The 21,414-nt window shown below is 46.7% G+C and overlaps 1 protein-coding gene across 5 annotated transcripts in view; it reads left to right on the forward strand.

The window, feature by feature from the left end:
• The window catches only part of plagl2 (pleiomorphic adenoma gene-like 2), a 24,895-nt gene extending 7,242 nt beyond the window's left edge, over positions 1-17,653 (forward strand). For 3 of the 5 annotated variants that reach the window (XM_056422701.1, XM_056422699.1, XM_056422702.1), the window contains exons 2-4: positions 12,799-12,945; positions 13,027-13,490; positions 15,608-17,653. In XM_056422701.1, coding sequence (XP_056278676.1) covers positions 13,150-13,490; positions 15,608-17,048 — 1,782 coding nt within the window. In that variant the 5' untranslated portion in view covers positions 12,799-12,945; positions 13,027-13,149 and the 3' untranslated portion in view covers positions 17,049-17,653. Of the gene's footprint in view, positions 1-12,344; positions 12,720-12,798; positions 12,946-13,026; positions 13,491-15,607 lie in introns of those variants that run through there. The other 2 variants (XM_056422703.1, XM_056422704.1) reach the window with 2 other exon arrangements.
• Positions 17,654-21,414: the final 3,761 nt, after the last annotated feature.

Raw genomic sequence — 21,414 nt, forward strand, 5'->3', positions numbered from 1 at the left:
TCACTCCGCCGCTTTTGGGTTGGATGCTCAGCGAGTGACTTTCAGTAGCAGCTATCTGTGTGTGTGTGTGTGTGTGTGTGTGTGTGTGTATGTGTGTGTGTGCGCCTGTGTGTGTGTGTGAAAAATGCTATTCATACATTAATTTGAACCTTATTCCTTTGATGGTTTCCTCACAAATGTAGGTGTGTGTGTGTGTGTGTGTGGGTGTGGGTGTGTGTGTGTGTGTGTGTGTGTGTGTGTGTGTGTGTGTGCCACTGCTCACAGGACACCAAAGGTGACGCTGTAGGCGACGTAGAAAAAGCGACAGGGAATGGAAGAGAATGTGAAATCACCAGATTAAAGATCACGTTCTGGTTAAACTCGGAGCCCCTTCTTAGAATAATTATTATTATAATAGTATTTATTATTATAATAATAATAATAATAATAATAATAATAATTATTATTATTATTAGCTACGTCACCCGATGCAGTAATGCAAATGTTACTTCATATGAGAGGATTCACAGGTGTGATGATGCCTTCGTGTCCACCTGTCCTCATATTTAGAAATGTTTCAAATGTCAAACTTTAGCAGGATTTTATATTATTTCATTATATATAACAGGGTTCGTAGGTCATGGAAAACCTGGAAAAGTCATGACATTTCAAAATGGTTATTTCCAGGCCTGGAAAAGTCCTTAAAAAAAATATAATAATCCCCAAAAGTTGTGTAAAAGTCCTGGACATGTGTTATATTCATATGTTATGTGACATGTGTTATATTCATATGTTATATGACATGTGTTATATTCATATGTTATATGACATGTGTTATATTCATATGTTATGTGACATGTGTTATATTCATATGTTATATGACATGTGTTATATTCATATGTTCATTTAAAATAATTAAAATGCTTTTTAATAGAGTGACGCTCTAAACATAAGCCGCCTACGCTCTTTCATACTCGCACGTTTTTTCCGCGCTGCATGTGAACCTTCACTGAAAAGACATAAATGTTTATTATTCTAATCCAAACCATTGTCTCTCATTCATTTGTCATTTAAGGTTATAAACTGTCTGCTTTGGAATCCTCATTGTTAGTTTAAATACAACTTTTTATCACTTATTCATGTAAATACTGAGATGTAACAACTTTTTTGGTCATGGAAATTTGGTTAAAAGTCCTGGAAACCCATTGGTCACCATGTGGATGAACCTGTTCATTGGTCATGTGGATGAACCTGTTCATTGGTCATGTAGATGAACCTGTTCATTGGTCATGTGGATGAACCTGTTCATTGGTCATGAGGATGAACCTGTTCATTGGTCATGTGATGAACCTGTTCATTGGTCATGAGGATGAACCCTGTTCATTGGTCATGTGGATGAACCTGTTCATTGGTCATGAGGATGAACCTGTTCATTGGTCATGAGGATGAACCTGTTCATTGGTCATGTGGATGAACCTGTGCATTGGTCATGAGGATGAACCTGTTCATTGGACATGAGGATGAACCTGTTCATTGGTCATGAGGATGAACCTGTTCATTGGTCATGTGGATGAACCTGTTCATTGGTCATGTGATGAACCTGTTCATTGGTCATGTGGATGAACCTGTGCATTGGTCATGAGGATGAACCTGTTCATTGGTCATGTGGATGAACCTGTTCATTGGTCATGTGATGAACCTGTCCATTGGTCATGTGGATGAACCTGTTCATTGGTCGTGTGGATGAACCTGTTCATTGGTCATGAGGATGAACCTGTTCATTGGTCATGTGGATGAACCTGTTCATTGGTCATGTGATGAACCTGTCCATTGGTCATGTGGATGAACCTGTTCATTGGTCATGAGGATGAACCTGTTCATTGGTCATGTGGATGAACCTGTTCATTGGTCATGTGGATGAACCTGTGCATTGGTCATGAGGATGAACCTGTTCATTGGTCATGTGGATGAACCTGTTCATTGGTCATGTGGATGAACCTGTTCATTGGTCATGTGGATGAACCTGTTCATTGGTCATGTGGATGAACCTGTTCATTTGTCATGAGGATGAACCTGTTCATTGGTCATGTGGATGAACCTGTTCATTTGTGTATTTGTGTATTTACTGGTTTGAACACTTGCTGCTCGGTGGTTAATCTCATATTTGGGTTTTGTGGTTCCGCTGTATGTTTTTTTGGGGTCCTTCCTGGGAGGGGCAGGGGGGGGGGGGGCACGTTGTTATGCGGGATGCCGGGCAATCTGTTAACTATTTTACCCTCCGGCTGAAACCTAAACCTTTTCCTCAGAGCGAGAGAGACGGAGCTTCTAACAGAGCTCCTTACATTCCCCGGACACACACACACACACACACACACACACTCAGCGTGTTGGAGAGGTAGTGAGGTGGAAGACCACCCTCTGGCATCCCAGTCTTTGAAATGAGTGTGTGTGTTTTTATCTCTGGGGGCTGGAAGAAAGACGGGGAAAGTGCTGCGTAAAAACGTGTTAATGAATAACTCCTGAGCCCAACTCTCTCTCTCTCTCTCTCTCTCTCTCTCCCTCTCTCTCTCTCTCTCTCTCTCTCTCTCCCCTCTCTCTCTCTCTCCCCTCTCTCTCTCTCTCTCTCTCTCTCTCTCTCTCTGTCTCTCTCTCTCTCACTTCCTCTCTTTCAACTGTCTTCGTGGTGTGAATTCACCTGGATTTGACTCCGGTGTGAAAGTGGCGTTGGCTCTATAACACGGCTTGTTTGGGGTTGCCGTCGCCATCTTGGATTACGCAGCCGTCCACATGTTTGTTTTTGGCAGCCAATGAACGGAGGTCACCATAATAAGAACGTGTGTGTGTGTGTGTGTGGGGGGGGGGGGGGTGGTAGAGTATCTGTATACGGCTCTGGTCGCAGCAGCGACCTGTCAATCACCTGGTAGCCCCGCCCCCAAATCGCCCCCTGCTTCATGGTCTGTAGACTCTAAATGACCATAAAGTATAAATGATGACATCATGCTGTATAGAAGACTTGAGACTAGAGACTGAGACATGAACTCATGTTTACAATGTTTACTGAGGGAATACATCAAGAGAGAAGTAGAGTCACTATATAGACTTCTATACAACCAGAGGAGCCCCCTGGTGGCCAGGAGAGAGAATGCAGCTTTAACACATGAAGCATAGACTTCTATACAACCAGAGGAGCCCCCTGTTGGTCAGGAGAGAGAAGGCAGCTTTAACACATGAAGCATAGACTTCTATACAACCAGAGGAGCCCCCTGGTGGTCAGGAGAGAAAAGGCAGCGTTAGCACGTGAAGCATAGACTTCTATACAACCAGAGGAGTTGAATATCTGGTCGGACGAAACAAGCTTTTTGGACTGGTAAATGATTCACAGTGGATATTTCTATAGAAATGATCCCCCCCCCGTAACCCAGTCCGTAGGTGCTGCTCTGCCTCCAACACAAAGACTCATCTGTGAGCTCTTGACACCGGGGAGGAGAGTCGTGAGCCATGCTCGTTTCTGATAGGATGGAGTCGGGGCCTCGGTGAACCCTACCCCCCCCCCCCCCCGAACGCCGCCGCTCGTTTTGATCCGGTCGATTCCCCCCCGCCGGACGCTGATTGCGAACATCTGCGTTATCGTCCCTCCTCCCTCCTCCTCCTCTCTCTGTTCCCGTCAGCTGGCTGCTCTCTCTTCTCTTTTCATGTCATTGTTGTTGTGTTGTTACCCCCCCCCCCCCATCGGCTGTCAGCCTCCGAGTCTCAGAACGTGATTGAGTTTCACAAACTGCATACGCCCTGCTTATGCAAGAATGTTGTTTTTACAAGTCTCTCTACCTTTAAAGCCCCCTTCCTGCAACCCCCCCCCCCCCCCACACACACACACAACTTATTTCCCTTTCCAATACCCTGAATTGTTTACTTGTTTAAAGATACACACCAAACGATGGCGAGGGAAAGTGAGCGGTGAGGAAAGAGGAAACACGGCCGCCAGGTTCAGTGGAACCTGCAGAGTTCTGTCAACAAAAGGCGGGACAATGGCCGCCGTCACAGGCCGAGCTGAGGGGGCGGAGCTTAGAGACGGTTTGTTGCTGACCACGTCTGAATCAGAGAGAGAGAGAGAGGGGGGGGGAGAAAGAGAGAGAGAGAGAGCCCGGGTCAAACAAAAGTGTCAGAGACCTGGCGGCTGGATGGATGGATGGATGGATAGATGATGGATGGATGGATGGATAGATGGATGGATGGATAGATGATGGATGGATGGATGGATGGATAGATGGATGGATGGATAGATGATGGATGGATGGATAGATGATGGATGGATGGATGATGGATGGATGGATAGATGGATGGATGGATAGATGATGGATGGATAGATGGATGGATGGATGCATAGATGGATGGATACATGGATGAATGGATGGATGGACTGGCTGTGTGTGTTCCAATCAGAGCAGCTGAATGATCTGTGTGTGTGTGTGTGTGTGGAGGGGGGGGGGGCATTGTTGTGAAATGCTAAGCTAGTACAGAGGATGTCTTTAGCGTTTAAAAAAAGGTCCCCATTAGGAGAGGAGGTCCACGGAGGGAGGAGGCGTGTCAAACACGGGACTCTCACCCAGGAGACGCCGTGAAACCTCACATCCTTGAATATGTATTTGATTGCAGCGGTGCTTAGTTCCGTTAGCCGTCACCTCCGTGAGCTGCATTAGCTCTCCTCCTCCCGACATGGGAGGACGCGTCGTTGTCGTTTGTAAACGTGAGCGAGACGAACTTCAGAACGGGAGTCCCAGAACCGAAGCGGTCGTGGATCACCCGGCGGCAGTTCGTTAAAAGCGCCGGTCGAATAGATTTTGACCAAAGGAGCGTGAGCGGACGGCGTCGCCATCGGACACGTTCACGCGACGCCGTCTTCTACACGCCGTTTGGTTTCCTACGCGAGGAGGCCCGCGTCGGCATGTTTGTTGTGTCCGCGAGGGCTCTGCTCTTTAAACACGTCGGAGAGAGGAAAGAAGAAGAAAAAGAGAGAGGGAGAGAGGGAGAGAAGGAGGGAAGGAGGGCGGTTGGCGTGGCGCCCACTGGCACCGCGCCCACATCGCCGGCTGCTGTGGAGCTCCGTGTCACGGCCAGGACGCCCTGCCAGAAGGGCTTTCCCCAGAATCACCTCTGCACACACACACACACACACACACACACACACACTCCGTCACGCTGCCCGTGTGTTTCGTGTCAACATTTTGATAAAGCTCTGCCAAGCTAACGGTGTTTGCTGGCCATGACTCTGCAGTTTTTTTTCTTCGCCGATAAAGAGACTGAAGTGTGTTTACCGAGGTGCATTGTGGGAGTTTCTGGTGTGTGCGTGTCGTCCTGATGGGCAGGGGACTCAGGCAGCCCCTGGACGTGTGTGATGTAATGACTGTATTGTGATGCAGGTGTGTCTACATACAGATGTGCCACATGTGGTTGTGTTCAGGTACATGTGTATAAATAAATATATTTGGATGGGTCGGACAGTTACAATATTTTTTAGGGGGCAATAAAAAAAAATAGTATTGGGGGCACTTTTTGAAACTTGTGAAATAACATTTAACCTGAGTCAAAAAATAATAAATATACTTATTTAGGCTGACAGTATATGATCAATTATCATATAAATGTTAATACTTCATATTCGTTTCCAATTTGCAACTCTGGAAGTGTCTTAAACGTGCATTCTCTCCACGGACCACCAGGGGGCGACTCCTCTGGGTTGCAAAACGATGTCTATCGTTGTCATGAAGTCTCTATTTAAAATGACTCTTCTTCTTCTCTCCTCTAAGCAACACGTCCACTTCTTATATACAACCGTTACCGGTACCATCGATCAGTTCGGACGACTTTGAAGAACGCCGACGTGATGGAGGTTTATTTATCTCGGCGCCGCCGCCATGTTGTCTTTACACATGAGCCGGCGCAGAGAGAAGATGGCGGTCTACGTTAATCTGTAATTAGTCTCCGGCGGAGCGCCCGCCATCGTTGAGGAAGACGTGTGCTCCCCAGATGTCTCGCTGGAGGATGACGACGATACGAAGACAGTCGTGATGATGATGATGATGATGATGATGATGATGGTGATACTATTGTGCGTCTCACGGCATGTTTGATGTGGTTTATGTAAGTTTTGCACGCACGTATAGATCAGGACTTCAGAACCAGACCGCTGGGTTTGATCGGTGCCTCACGAAGAGAGACGACCGCAGGGAGAACGGAGGAAGGGAAAGAAGAAGAGGAGAAGGGGAAGAAGGAAGAAGATGATGAAGAAGAAGAATGACGATGAAAGAGAAGAAGAAGATGAAGAAGAAGAAGGAGGAAAAAGATGAAGAAAGAAGAAGAAGAAGAAAGATGAAGAAGACGGAAGAAGAAAGAAGGTTAAGAAGAAGAGGAAGAAGATAAAGAAAGAAGAGGAAGACGGAAGAAGATAAAGAAAGAAGATGAAGAAGGAAAAATATGAAGAAAGAAGATGAAGAAGAAATAAGAGGAATAAAAAAGAAGAGGAAGAAAAAAGATGAAGAAGAAGAGGAAGAAAAAAGATGAAGAAGAAGAAAGAAGAGGAAGAAAAAGATGAAGAAGAAAGAAGAAGAAAGAAGAGGAAGAAAAAAAGATAAAGAAGAGGAAGAAAAAAGATGAAGGAAGAAAGAAGATGAAGAAGAAAGAAGATGAAGAAGAAGAGGAAGAAAAAGGAAGATGAAGAAGAAAGAAGAGGAAGAACAAAGAAGATGAAGAAGAAGAAGAAGAAAGAAGAGGAAGAAAAAAGAAGATGAAGAAGAGGAAGAAAGAAGAGGAAGAAAAAAGATGAAGAAGATGAAGAAGAAAGAAGATGAAGAAGAAAGAAGGTGAAGAAGAAGAAAGAAGAAGAAAAAGAAGAAGAAAAAAAAGAAGAAGAGGAGGATGAAGAAGAAGATGAAGAAGAGGCTCCTAATCAGCGGGCCGGTTTCTGGGTGTTTGCGTTGGCATGTGGGACACAAGGGAAGAGAAGGAGTGATGGATGGAGAGCTGGAAGGAGGTGAAGGAGCCCTGGCAGGGAGGAGGAGAAACGGAGGATGATGATGATGGGAGGAAGAAACAAGAGGAAGAATGAAATGTCGTGTGAGGAGGAGGTGATGATGCTCCTCCTGATTTATTGAGTGTGTTTTCTCGTGAAGTCAGAGCGGTGGTGTCTTAAAACTCATTCTCTCCACTGACCAGTAGGGGGCGACTCCCCCGGTTGTATAGAAGTCTGTGAATGAATTACGATTTGTTTGTTTATCTGTGTGTTTTTGACCCCCCCCCCCCGCCGTGGCTACATTCACAAATGCATTGTTTTCAACACAGACCCACCTGTAGCCAATCAGATGTCTGCAAAACTACCGACGTTCCCATGAGCCTCGGCTCTGCTTGTGGCTAGTTAGCGGTCGTTAGCGGTCGTTAGCATGCTCACGGGCGCTAGGCGGGTGCGATCCTGTTTCCTGAAGCTAACGGTGACTTCTGGTCCAGAGCCGGCTGTGGTGTTCAGGGGGAGCAGCGACGGCTCCGGCGGGCTCTCATTGCCCTTCGATGCCAGATGCAAATTCCTGTTTACTCTCTTATTTATCTTATTTATTAAAGTTTATATAGTTGATATAGTTTATATAGTTGATATAGTTGATATAGTTTACCTTTTAATCGCACAGGACCATGGCGGCGTGACAAACTGTCACTTTGACCTCAGAGCGAGGTGAAGTCAGGAGACGCCGGCAGCGCGTTAGTGGAGGTGTTCTTTGGTGATAGTTAGATGAGCCACCCACACACACACACACACACACACACACACCCACCCCCAGGCCAGACCACAGCCGGGCTATCTTTAGCCAGGAACACCGCTGGCTTTATGGCCACATCCCGGCGCAATGTGGCCAGGACCTAACGGTGGAGATGGGTGAGCGTTGGTGAGCCCTGCGGCTGCACGCCTGTTCCCCGATGTCTAAATATTCATATATATATATATTCATATATATATATATATTAATATACATAAATATATATTTATATATATATTTATATACATAAATATATATATATATATATAAATATATAAATGCAAGCAATCTCAAGATGTCTGGCAACATCTATTCTCTGTCATTTGACTTTATGGATTCATGAAAACATTTTAACAAGATGATTCTCAGGCTGAGAATGTTAGACATGATTTGATGATAAAAGTAATAAAATAATACTTTTGTAATAGCATCTTTGAAACAAGTGCTTTATGATGAGGGTGAAAATACATGAAGATAACAACGGGGATGGAGTGAACGCCTTAATGCAAAATACAATAATCTGGAACGCAAACGCAATGATGATAATAATAATAATAATAATATTTATGTCAGCGCATATCCACGGACATGTGTTCTCGTGTGTGACGTCACAGGGAGCTGATGGCGACCACGCGGCCTCCATCCTCCCTGGCCTCCAGTTCCCGGTCTAAGCGTGACCCCCCCCCCCCCCCCCCGTCTCTCTTTAGTGTCACTTGCCCGGTGCAGAGACCCCTCTAGTTAGTTTTCTTCTCTCTTTTTGTATTTTGTCATCCTTCATCTCGTCTTCTGATGGGGGGGGGGGGGGGGGGCGTGGCTTTAAAATCCCCTCTTTTTAAAAAGATTTCTCCATGAAAACAACACGAATGGATCATGAAACAAAGCTATGGCAAGAAAACTATCATCGTCTATCTTCTTCCTCTTCTTTCTTCTTCATCTTCTTTCTTTTCTTCATCTTCTTTCTTCTTCATCTTCTTTCTTCTTCTTCCTCTTCTTCTTCTTCTTCCTCTTCTTATTCATCTTCTTTCTTCCTCTTCTTCATCTTCTTTCTTCCTCTTCTTTTTTCTTCTTCATCTTGATTCTTATTTTGTCTTCTTCATCTTCTTCCGTCTTTTCCATCTTCTTTCTTTCTTCTTTTTCTTCTTCTTCATCTTCTTCTTCGTGACAGTAAGTTTGTACGCCGGATTATAAATGTTTTAGAAACAACCGTCTCCTTTGCGCGTCTGAATTCGGAGGCGTTGTATCTGTGTCATCACTTTGTACTGTTTTTCCTATGTTTTTTTAGATTGAATGTTTGTGCAACAGGCTCCTCCCCCTCCGACCCCACACACACACACACTTCCCCACCCCCCTCTTCCCTCTCGAGCGCGGCTGTTGTCACCTAAGCTCCGGATGGCGAACTCACTTTCTATATTTAGTTGTGTTTGTACTGCAGTGTGTGTGTGTGTGTGTGTGTGTGTGTGTGTGCAGCCGAACCCGGCTATGCGGACCAGGAGGTTCTGCAGAGGCCACCAGCAGCCGGTTCTGGTCCACCGGGTCCGGTCTGGAACCTGCATCCCAGTGCCCACAAAAGAGTCAGGCAACCCCCCCCCCCCAAACCCCAACGTTGCTCGCTTGTGTGCAGCCGGCAGCGAAGGGTTAACGGCACTCACTCAGCATGCGGGCGGGCAGTGCAGAGGCTGACCTCTGACCCCGCAGGAAAGGAATGTGGAAGCTCTTTCATCCCAAAGACAAGCGGGCGGTTCGAGAGCGGCGCTTCAGTTCCGCCCCGCCGAACGCGTTGCTGTGCTCCTGGCGAGGAGGCGATCCGCTGCGGCCATTTTGGAAGGAAAAAGCTGGGCCGCGAGGCTGGAAATGGCTGCGTCACGCGTGTGCGGGCGGGAAAGAAAAGCAGCCAGTGTGCTCTGACCTTTGACCTACTGCATGTGTTGGTGTGTTTAGAGTTACGCAACTTTGATTCTCCGGCTTTTGGATGAATCCGCTCTCTTCTTCAATTATCAACACGTGTGCAGATAGTTTTTTTTGTTTTGTCGATTGACCTTTCCCACGATCAATAAGTATAATAATCAATGTTGGATGATGTCTAACGTGATGTCACTGGACGTGGTCATCGTGACTTCCCACTTTGCTTTCCAGCGTTTTTTGCCCGCCGCCATCTTGTTTTTGTTTTTTTGAGACCAGAATTCTTAAATTCACTTTTTCATGAACTAAAAAACGCACCGTGAACTTTTAAGTTTTCCAAAGTAATTATTTTTGGGCTCTCGTCTTAACTTAAAATAAAAAGCTCTGTAGTAGATTGAAGTAGATTACCACCATCTTAACGTCTGTTCCCATTGGCTGGTAATCTAATCTCAAACTGAAGTTGATGATATTTTTAGTTTTCAGATGTTGCCCCGATAGCACAAGTTCACCAGCTTGTTCTCTCATCCAATAGAATCAAGCGACTCTGATGAGTGTGCCGTTAGCATCTCACCTCCTTCCCTCTATGCGAGCTCACTGAGGATGAGGAAGATGAGGAAGCTCTCGATGGAAGAGGTCACTTTGTCTTTCAAACCCTGCAGGAAACTTCTGAAACGGTTTGAATCACACGACGATGAACTTGTGCATTCTCACGTCGATGTTTCCAACCCTCAGACACCATATGAACCTTTTTTTAGCGGTCTAGAAAAACTTCCCTCGGGGTAAATAACAGCCCGAGTATATCTGTGGAAGGGAAATACAAAAAGAAGGATACATGTCAAATGAAAGGTCACGTAAAAAGGACTTCCTATTTCCTGTCGAGGTCATCTGAAGCTCTCGCTGATGGCGAATTCCAGCGGAGGCGGTTGTTACGGCTACGCTAGGCTAACGTTAGCTCACCTTTAGCGCTATGAAACTAGAGATTGAGACAAACTCATGTTTACAATGTTCACTGGGGGAATACATCAAGAGAGAAGTAGAGTCATTATATAGACTTCTATACAACCAGAGTCGCCCCCTGGTGGTCAGGAGAGAGAATGCAGCTTTAACACATTGAGTATATACTTCTATACAACCAGAGGAGTCGCCCCCTGGTGGTCAGGAGAGAGAATGCAGCTTCTACACATGAAGCATATACTTCTATACAACCAGAGGAGTCGCCCCCTGGTGGTCAGGAGAGAGAATGCAGCTTCAACACATGAAGCATAGACTTCTATACAACCAGAGGAGTCGCCCCCTGGTGGTCAGGAGAGAGAATGCAGCTTCAACACATGAAGCATAGACTTCTATACAACCAGAGGAGTCGCCCCCTGGTGGTCAGTAGAGAGAATGCAGCTTCAACACATGAAGCCTACACATTACATTGCTCTGTGATTCTCATCCATCTCTTTTTTGGAAGGAGATGACTTCCTGTTTGCTTGTTCTGATCAAATCAACAACGTAGTCCTGTAATGAAGACAGTATTTCACCCCAATAAAGACAATAGATGGAAGACAATAGACGAGTGTTGCTCTCCAACAGGCACCAGGAGTGGATGACCACATCAAATGATCCGTATTAAATGAGGAGATGTGTTCAGGGACCAAAACATTTCGGTCGAAGATGTTTGACTGTCGCGCGGTGCAATCGCAACGCGGTTGCGTTCGGGTCCGCGTGTGAAGCTCCACGCGGTCACGGTGCGTTCAGGCTCCATCGGGTTTATTTCTATAACTCAACGTCTGCTCACCTTTGTGAGAGCGTTGGGGGGGGGGGGGGGGGTACATGATGTTGCATTCGGTGTGACCAGAACTGTGTGTGTGTGTGTGTGTGTGTGTGTGTGTGTGTGTGAGGACGACGCGGCATGGTTCAGGCCAGGAATGTGCACCGTGGGTAGGGCTGCACAATGGAGCCGGGCTCCCCGCGGGGGGCCAATGGGGACGGGTGTCACTGCCCCGCCCCCGCCCCGCTGGGCGCCGACCACCGCGCGGCGCCACAGCTGTCGGGTCTGCTGAGCCACCGCCGCTGGAGGTTGGTGAGAACCCAACGTGTGCGCGTGTGTGTGTGCGATGCCGGTTGGCGGCGTGACCCTCCGTGACCTTGAGCCGCCGACCTTTAAGACGCATTAACATGTAAACGCCTGCAGGAGCGTTTGCTGCGTCTCTCTCAACTCGTTGACCTCTCACACAGAGTGTGTGTGTGTGTGTGTGTGTGTGTGTGCGTGTGTGTGTTCGGCCACGTGTGTTGACGGTACCGGCCGCCGCTCGGACCAGAGCGCATGAATCTTTTTTCTTCTTTTTTTTTTTGCGCGTCCGCTCAACCTTGGACCCGGCTGGCGTGCGAGCGAGCGAGAGGTCGCAGAGGTCGCCGAGGGTAAACAAGGGGCGGTCTCTCTGGAACACGAGCTAATGCGGTTTATTTTTAAGAAACAAGCGAGGGTCAGAAGCCCCCCCCTCCTCCTCCTCCTCCTCCTCCCCCACCCCTCATACTCGCTCCTCCCCCCGAAGGCCCCAACCATCTCACTACCCCGGAGAGAGGGTTTGGGAGGGGGTTTCTCCAAGTATTACAGGAGCTGTATCCAGTTTCATGACACACACACACACACACACACACACACACACAGGAGCTGGCTCGTCCGTCGACACACGTCGTGTCATTTGATGCTCATGCTAATAAAGACATTATGCTGCTGAGTCATCAACTACTTTCTTTCTTTCTTTTTTGTGTGACTGCGTTCCCGTGACGCCGGTCAGACTTGTCGTGGAGCTCCCCCTGGTGGCCGGCGGAGGAACGCGCGCTTCTGAAGCGGACTTTTTTTTTTTGCGCATGACAATCAAGTCGCGCCTGTCGGGTCGAGAGGATTCAACTCAGAAGTCGTGAGTCGGGGCGACGGCGGAGCGGAGTCGTCCGTCGGTCAGAGGACCGGCGGTTCCATTCCCCAGTGACACGTAACCCCAAATTGTGCACGAGCGTTAGTTCCTCCTGCGCGGCGCGAACGCGCTCCGATCGGTCAGAAGACTGGGAAAGCGATGCAAACATTTGAGTTCAGCGGCTCGATTAAAATCCCCAAAACTATTTCTCGTTGCAGGACGATAACGATGCGGAGCAGTCTTTCCCACCCACCGCCGACCGTCGCTGTTGGGACCGGGTGAGGAGGAGAGGACGAGAGAGAGCGAAGGAGAGGAGCGACTGAGAGAGAGAGAGAAGGAAAGTTCAGGGAGTGGTGAGTCAACAGGTGAGCGGAAGAGACGACGACACGTGCTTCTCACTTTGAATCCGGTCGCTTCAAAGCGTACACTTTTCTGTCTCGCCGCAGATTTTTTTCCCGGCGTGTCCCCCCCCCCCTCCACCCCCCCTCCACCGGCGCCCCGCCCACAACTCCCCCGCGTCGGGGAGCCGCGCGGCGAACCTTTCATGGCCGTGGCGCTCTAGGGCTGCCATGGCAGCTGCTGCCGCCGATGCCTCACACCGTATTACCGCACTGACGCCGGAGGAAGAGGGACGACGGGCCGCCGCCGCCCCCCCGCTGCTGCTGCTGCTGCCACGCATCGAGCGAGAGAGAGAGAGGGCGAAAGAGAGAGAGTGGGAGAGGGCCGACGAAGGAGGAGGAGAAGAAGGGGCGGGGAAAGCGAGAGGGAGCGAGTGTTTGGTGTGCGGGGCCCTGTTCGCCTCGCAGCAGAAGCTCCGCCTCCACGCCGCGGGCCACGCGGGGGAGAAACCCTTCCGCTGCTCACAGCCTCACTGTCCCAAGGCCTTCAGCTCCAAATACAAACTCTTAAGGTACCCGGAGTCAGCTCGTCCACTCACACCCTCTTCTTCGCTATGTTTCTTTCTCAGAATCCAAGGAGAGAAAATAAACTCATGTTGACTTTAATTCAATTTAACTCGAGCTTCAGATTCAAGACGGAAGGTATCGTTTTAATTGTTGGATTGAGAAGTTGATACGACTTTAATCTTCGGCTGTAGCGCCCATGTGGACGTCTAAGAGTATTCCCCAAAATGTCATCTTCTCCGTTTTGATTAAAATCAGAATGTTATATATGTTATATTATTATATTATGTGAACCTGAAGCAGATCGTGAAGGCGGTAATATCCGGCCACAGGGACTACAGTTGAAATGTAGCCTTGATTAATGTGTTGAAATAAATAAATCAAATGAAATCCGAAATCCACATTTATACACCGTGATGTGAACGCAGCTGGAACTAATCCACAAAAAACAAACATCTGTTCTTCAGGTGCGATTCAGCCTGCGTAGGTGTGAGCTCATAGCGGGAAAATAACACGCAGACATGAATAAAGTGGAGTGAATCATCAGCAGAAGGAATGAAGGCTTATATGTGTTTCAGGCTATAATAAACAAAGAGGTTAGAGTGACGCCATTTTAGTCGTATTTTTAGACTCAGAAAACTGAGCTCTCCCTTTCATTGCTTTAAAAGGTAGACATATTTCAATAATATTCCTAATAAGAGACGTTAAAAATAAAAATATAACCTGTGCAGGTGAGAAAAAGTGGACAAATAATGAAAAAAACGAAAAAATCTGTATTTCTAAATAAACAATGGATCACATAACTGCTTCTATGTTGTCACTTTAACAGCAAGTTCTCCTCCACGCTGGGGCCGATTCATACCAAACTTTCTATGGATCATAAGTAAAGCTATAGCACCCAGTTATATAAAAAGCTTTTTGATATCTCATTGTGTTAAGATGATATGGCCCGATGAACCTCTGAGGGGCGTGTCTTGTTTTTCAATGCTTATTCAACACTATTGGGACTAATCACTCAAAAGCTCATAACTTCAACACTATTGGGGGTAATCGCTCAAAACGTGCAGGATATGTGCACGTTTGCATACCGTAACATGCACACAAAATTCCGTGCGATTTGAACACTAGGGGGCGCTACAATAATTTGCCCAATTTGGGTGTTTTTGGTGTATTTCACCTGTTTTTGCCATTTGGACCAAGAGATTGCGCGTCCCTCAGGTGGTGGAGACCAAAGTCAGAGCTAAAAGAAGAGCGACCCTCTGACTTATATTCATCAACGGGTCAAGAACCCGACTCGTCATGTCGCTCAGTAACTTCTGTGTGAATAAAGCGGCTAGCTTAGTAAACTATTCACTTTATAAGGTGTTGAAATACTTTTTGTTTGTCCCACCTCGTGGCTAAAACAATCAATCACGAGGAACATGCGTCGAGTGTGAAGAGAGCGAGATAAACCTCCCGCCGCCGCTTTGACGCCGAGACCTCGTCATAGAAAACAAAAGACGAGATTGCGAATTTCAGCGGAGGCGGTTGTTACGGCTACACTAGCTAACGTTAGCTCACTTTTAGCTCTATGAAACTAGAGATGGAGACAAACTGATGTTTACGATGTTCACTGAGGGAATAAATCAAGAGAGAAATACAGTCATTTATATAGACTTCTATTCAACCAGAGGAGTCGCCCCCTGGTGGTCAGGAGAGAAAATGAAGCGTTATCGCACGAAACACACTTCTATACAACCAGAGGAGTTTTAAGAAACTTGGGGCGAGAGACAAAACCTTGCGGTAGCGGCTGGCGGTCACTCGGCTATTCATTTGTAGTTCTTTAACCATTATATATAACCATTATATTTAACTCGATTTAGCTCCCTTGAAAACTCGACTCAATAAAGTAGCCGTCCGATCCCCGACCGTTGCTCATGGAAAACCAATAAAACGAGCGAGTGGAGCCAAGCGGTGGAAATAGTTTCATAACTCATCGACACACTAAGACGGTTGGAATCCGGTGAATCACAGGAAGTGGTTAAAAAAACAAACACTTTGGGTGCTCGCTTTGAACCACTGTGAGTCGTTTAAGGATTGCGTAACACCCCCCCCCCCTCTTTTTTCCCCCTGTGCTCCCTTGCAGGCATATGGCCACACACTCTCCACAGAAGACCCACCAGTGTTCGTTCTGCGAGAAGATGTTCCACCGCAAAGACCACCTGAAGAACCACCTGCAGACCCACGACCCCAACAAGGAGGCGTTCAAGTGCGAGGAGTGCGGGAAGCACTACAACACCAAGCTGGGCTACAAGCGCCACGTGGCCATGCACTCGGCCACGTCGGGGGACCTCACCTGCAAGGTGTGCCTGCAGAGCTACGAGAGCACGCCGGTGCTCCTGGAGCACCTGAAGACCCACTCGGGGAAGTCCTCGGGCGGCGCCAAGGAGAAGAAGCACCCGTGCGACCACTGCGACCGCCGCTTCTACACGCGCAAGGACGTGCGGCGGCACATGGTGGTCCACACGGGCCGGAAGGACTTCCTGTGCCAGTACTGCGCCCAGCGCTTCGGCCGGAAGGACCACCTGACGCGCCACGTAAAGAAGAGCCACTCGCAGGAGCTGCTGAGGATCAAGGCGGAGCCTCCGGACATGCTGGTGCTCTTAGCGTCCGGGTCGCCGCCTTGCTCCGTGAAGGAGGAGCTCAGCCCCATGATGTGCGGCGCGGGGCCCAACAAAGACCCCATGATGGGCAAAGCGTTCCCCGGCGGCGCCCCTTTCTCCATGGGCATGTACAACCCCCACCACCTCCAGGCCATGTCCAGCTCCGGGGCGGGCCACCCGCACTCGTCCCTGATGCCCAGCCCCTTGTCCGCAGCGATGGGCATGGGCTGCCACATGGAGTCCCCCGGGCCCATCCACCCGCGCTCCCACCACCACCACCACCACCACCACCATCACCACCACCACCATTCCCCTCCGCTGCCCACGCACCACCAGCCTCCGGCCCCCCAGCAGCAGCACCAGCCCCAGCCGAGCCACAAGTACCAGCTGGGATCTACCTCATACCTGCTGGACAAGCCCTTGAAAGTGGAGATGGAGAGCTTCCTCATGGACCTGCAGAGCGGCTCGCCGGGTCCGCACGCCGCCGGCTCGCCCGCCAAGGACGGCCTGGAGCCCGCCTCGGGCCTGGTGGACGAGCTCTGCGGGGACCACCTGCTGTCCAAGAGCCCCGCGGTGATCGCCGAGTCTCTGTGCGCCGCCAACATGGACTTCTCCCACCTGCTGGGCTTCCTGCCCCTCAACCTGCCGCCCTACAGCGCGCCCATGAGCACGGGGGGGCTGGTGATGGGCTACACCTCATCCGCGACCCCCTCCTCTTCCTCCTCCTCCTCCTCCTCTTCATCTCTTCACGCCGCCGAGGCCCACGCCGCCGCCTCACCGTATACCTCTTTGCAACCGCAACCTCAGGAGCAGCACTGCTCCGGCGGGGGTCTGGGTCTCGGACCCCTGCACCCCCACCCGCCAGTGTTCAGCTCCAGCCTCAGCACCACCACGCTGCCTCGCTTCCACCAGGCCTTTCAGTGAGAGGACCGGGAGTTTGGATATTATGGGCTGGGCTTCTTTACGTCGAAGAAGTTAGTGAACCAGAATAAACCAGAATAAACACAAATGAACACATAGGAGCCTTCAATGAAAGTGCACGGAAGCTTTTGATTTAAAAGGAAGTTTGACCTCTGAGAGCAAAAAAATGGAAAAGCTGAGATAAGAAGTTGAAGCAGCTTTTATTTGGGCTGCCCCCCCCCCCCCCCCCCCTATCCTATAGTTATCACAATGTATTAACCCATCCTTTTCATTTACATTTACTCCCCCTTTATCCCCCTTACGTCCCATATTTAGTAGCATAGAGGGCCGGACCAGTAGGTGGGACCGCATGCCTTTAAGTAACAATATAAAACCCAAAAAAAATCTTAAGATAATTCTTGAGTGAAGATTATCTTCTGTCCTGTTGTGACCCAGAAAAGAATAGTTTGAAGTGGATATTTTGTTTGACTTTTATTTTTCCAAATGTAAGAACGTGTCTCTAGCCACCCACTCTGATAACCCCACCCCACTCTAATAACCCCACCCCACTCTAATACCCCCACCCCAATCTAATAACCCCACTCTAATAACCCTACCCCACTCTAATACCCCCACCCCACTCTGATAACCCCACCCCACTCTAATACCCCTACCCCACTGTAATACCCCTACCCCACTCTAATACCCCCACCCCACTCTAATACCCCTACCCCACTCTAATACCCCCACCCCACTCTAATAACCCTACCCCACTCTAATACCCCCACCCCACTATAATACCCCTACCCCACTCTAATACCCCCACCCCACTCTAATACCCCTACCCCACTCTAATACCCGACCCCTCTAATACCCCCACCCCACTCTAATACCCCTACCCCACTCTAATACCCCCACCCCACTCTAATACCCCCACCCCACTCTGATACCCCTACCCCACTCTAATACCCCTACCCCACTCTAATACCCCCACCCCACTCTAATACCCCCACCCCACTATAATACCCCTACCCCACTCTAATAGCCCCACCCCACTCTAATAACCCCACACCACTCTAATACCCCCACCCTACTCTAATAACCCCACTCTAATACCCCCACCCCAATCTAATAACCCCAGTCTAATAACCCCACTCTAATACCCCCCCCCCCCCTCTAATAACCTGATGAGGACAGCGATGTAGACATTGAGTCAGCGTAGCTCTTGATGATATTCCTCTTGAGGACCAGACTCGAGCCGCTCTGCCTCTGGTGAACACGTCTAACAAAGTGCCCTCAGAGTGCGGAGGTGAGAGCGTGACCCGTCATGTGTCGTTGAACTGTGGTTGCTCCTAGAGCCAGGTCGGATAGAACGACGCCCACTCAGAGGACGAACGGACTCCTGGCCACCCCGGTGTTCAGGAAAAAGGAAAAAGAAAGGTGAAAGTGTGTGAGATGGTTGAAATGATGGAATACCAGGCTGGCTTTTCTTCTGTTTGTGTTCTAACTCTCCTGAAAGAGAAGCACTTTTTATTTTTGTATTATTATAATATTTTTTTTTAGCAGAAGGCACTTGACCTTTAGAATTCTCCTCGGGAAACCTTTTGTCTCCTTACTCAGAGACCCCCCCCCCAACACTCTACTTCCTTCACCTGTCCGCCCTCTAACAGTTAGTTACCTTTTAAAGTTCCATCGACAATTATATCATGATAATTGCAGTTGTTACTTGGCTACCCAACATATCTAACATATATATATGTATATAAATATATAAAAATATAAATATATTTTGTGTATATATAAATATATATATATTGAATATATACGCAAAAATATATATTTATATTTCTATATATATACAATATATATATTTCTATATATATATATTGTATATATATAAATATATATTGAATATATATATAAATATGTCTATATATATATTTTGTATATATAAATATATATTTATCTATATATACAATAAATATATATAAATATATATATATATATAAATATATATATTTTGGAACAAACATCTTTAGGCAGTCTTTAAATAAGAGATGCATCATGCTAATGATGAACCCTGACATATGTGAATGGCAAAAAAAAAAAAAAAAATTTCAGTGACCGATGAGTAAACAATGTGTTCAAGAATGTTATTGCAGTGTACGAAAAATATCTCAAAAATGAATATTATTATTGCTTTTTATCTCTCAGTAAGGTGTATTTTTAGGTAGACGTATTAAAACTTAAGTGATGATGTTTTTTGATGTCTGGCAGGTTTACATTTGTGTGTAGCTTGCATTTTTTTTTTAATCAAACAAACGGATGAAGTATTAGCTTTTTCCCCCTCGAGCTCCTTTCTGTCCTCTCCGGTCTTTACCTTCATCATGTGCTTGAGTAGAATCAGAACCGCGGACCGGAAGTGTCTCTAGAAGGCCGTTAGCGCCTTAATAATCAATTAGGATTTGAATTGGATACGATTTGTTGGGATGCTAACGTGGATTAGCGCTACGGTGGGTTACGTGACCCCTGTTCTACGATGGGAGAGCAGCGCGATGTCGGATCCGATCGAACCGATTCACCACCAGCCTCTTAGAAAACCTGCAAGCCTAAAGTGAACCGAAGCGTCAAAAGGGAGACGAACGCTCTCCGGCTAACGGGTACTCTCTGGCTAACGGGCGCTCTCCGGCTAACAGGTACTCTCCGGCTAACGGGTACTCTCTGGCTAAGATTGTGTCCCTGATAGGTACCCGGTCTATCAGCGAATTCCCGTGCACTCGAGGCCGTTGAAGAAGCGCCTTGAACCCCCCCCCCCCCCCCCTCAGCTCCTCACAAGCCCCACGGTCACCATTTTAAATGTCGAGTGAAAAACGAAGAAGAAGAAACGGAGCACATAAAAACAAAACATATCTCTAAAACATGTTGCTGCTTTTAGCTACGGTTGCTGACGGACGTCAACTGTAGACCACTAGAACCTTTCGATCAAGTTATTTTTTATATTTTCTTGCAAGATGAAGCTGAAAACATGCACGAAACCCAACCGACAAAGTGTTCATCGCCCCATCCCCTCCTCTTCCTCCTCCTCTCCCTCAGCTGCTTTGTAGAGTCAAAGGTAAAAGGGTCTGAAAAACATGGCGGTACCCGGGAGAACGCAGTCACTGAACTCCGAGACACGGGGAGATGGACACGCGGCTGACCGCTACGCCTCGGAGGTATCGCTCAGTCATATATTTGTTTTGTTTGTCGTCTCATATGATATATTATTTTCTGTTTGTATAAAACAGGACCTCGAAAAAAAACAACAACACATCACCTCATTTTTTGTTTTTATTTTGTTTTTTTCTTACCAAAACCTGGGGAGAAGAAACTACATTTTTTGCACAATTGCTTGTTACAAAATGCTCCGGGACCCCCCAAGACGGCCCCCGATGGCCCCTTGTGGCCCCCAATGGCCCCACAGTCTGACTGTTAGATCACAACTCCACCGCTAAAATCCTAGATTTTTTAATCCAAGTTCTGAACTAATTTGAAACGTATTTTATTAATCTCTTATTAAATTACTTTAGTCTTTTATTGATCCTAAACAAATTAGTTGTCGGCACCTTTCTGAGAATGTAGTATGTATATATGTATATATATATATATAAATGTATATGTGTATATATATATATTAAATATATAATATATTTATATTTAATATACCTATATATTATATATATATATATTAAATTTAAATATATATAATAATCTCTATAATATATATATATATTTATATTTAATATATCTATATATAAATATATATTTATATTTAATATATCTAAGTATTAAATATATATATATATATATATGATATATTAAATAATAATAAAAAATAATTCTAATTTGTTCTTTATGAACATAAAAAATAAGAATAGAAAATGTTTTTTAAGAAAAACCCTGTTGGCTTTAGCCACATTTGTAGCAATCAAATTGAGCATTTAAATAAAGAAGCTTTTGTCATGTATTTGTCCTCCCTGGGTTTCTGTGAGCTAATCTGAATTCTAGCACTTTCAACCTTTAAAAAAAAAAGTAGTATAGAGGTATAGGCGAGTATTTTTTCTTTTTCTTTTAAAATGTCAGCTTATATGTTCATTTTAAAATTGTGTATTGATCCTGTATTTGTATGTGCCATTGATTTGATGTGTAGACTTTATCAACCTTTTGTGTATTTCTCTTCTCCAAAAGAATAACAGTATTTTTGATAGACTTCACTAATATCCTTCGAAACAGAAGCCCCGCCTCCTTTTGAACCCTTTCTTTTGTTTTGTTTTGGGGTAACCATCTCTCTCTTTCTCTCTCGCTCTCATGAATCTATCTAATCAAATGTAATCTACAGCCGAGCGCTTAAAGA

The sequence above is a fragment of the Pseudoliparis swirei genome, chromosome 9, assembly GCF_029220125.1.
Source record: "Pseudoliparis swirei isolate HS2019 ecotype Mariana Trench chromosome 9, NWPU_hadal_v1, whole genome shotgun sequence".
NCBI classification, from domain to species: domain Eukaryota; kingdom Metazoa; phylum Chordata; class Actinopteri; order Perciformes; family Liparidae; genus Pseudoliparis; species Pseudoliparis swirei.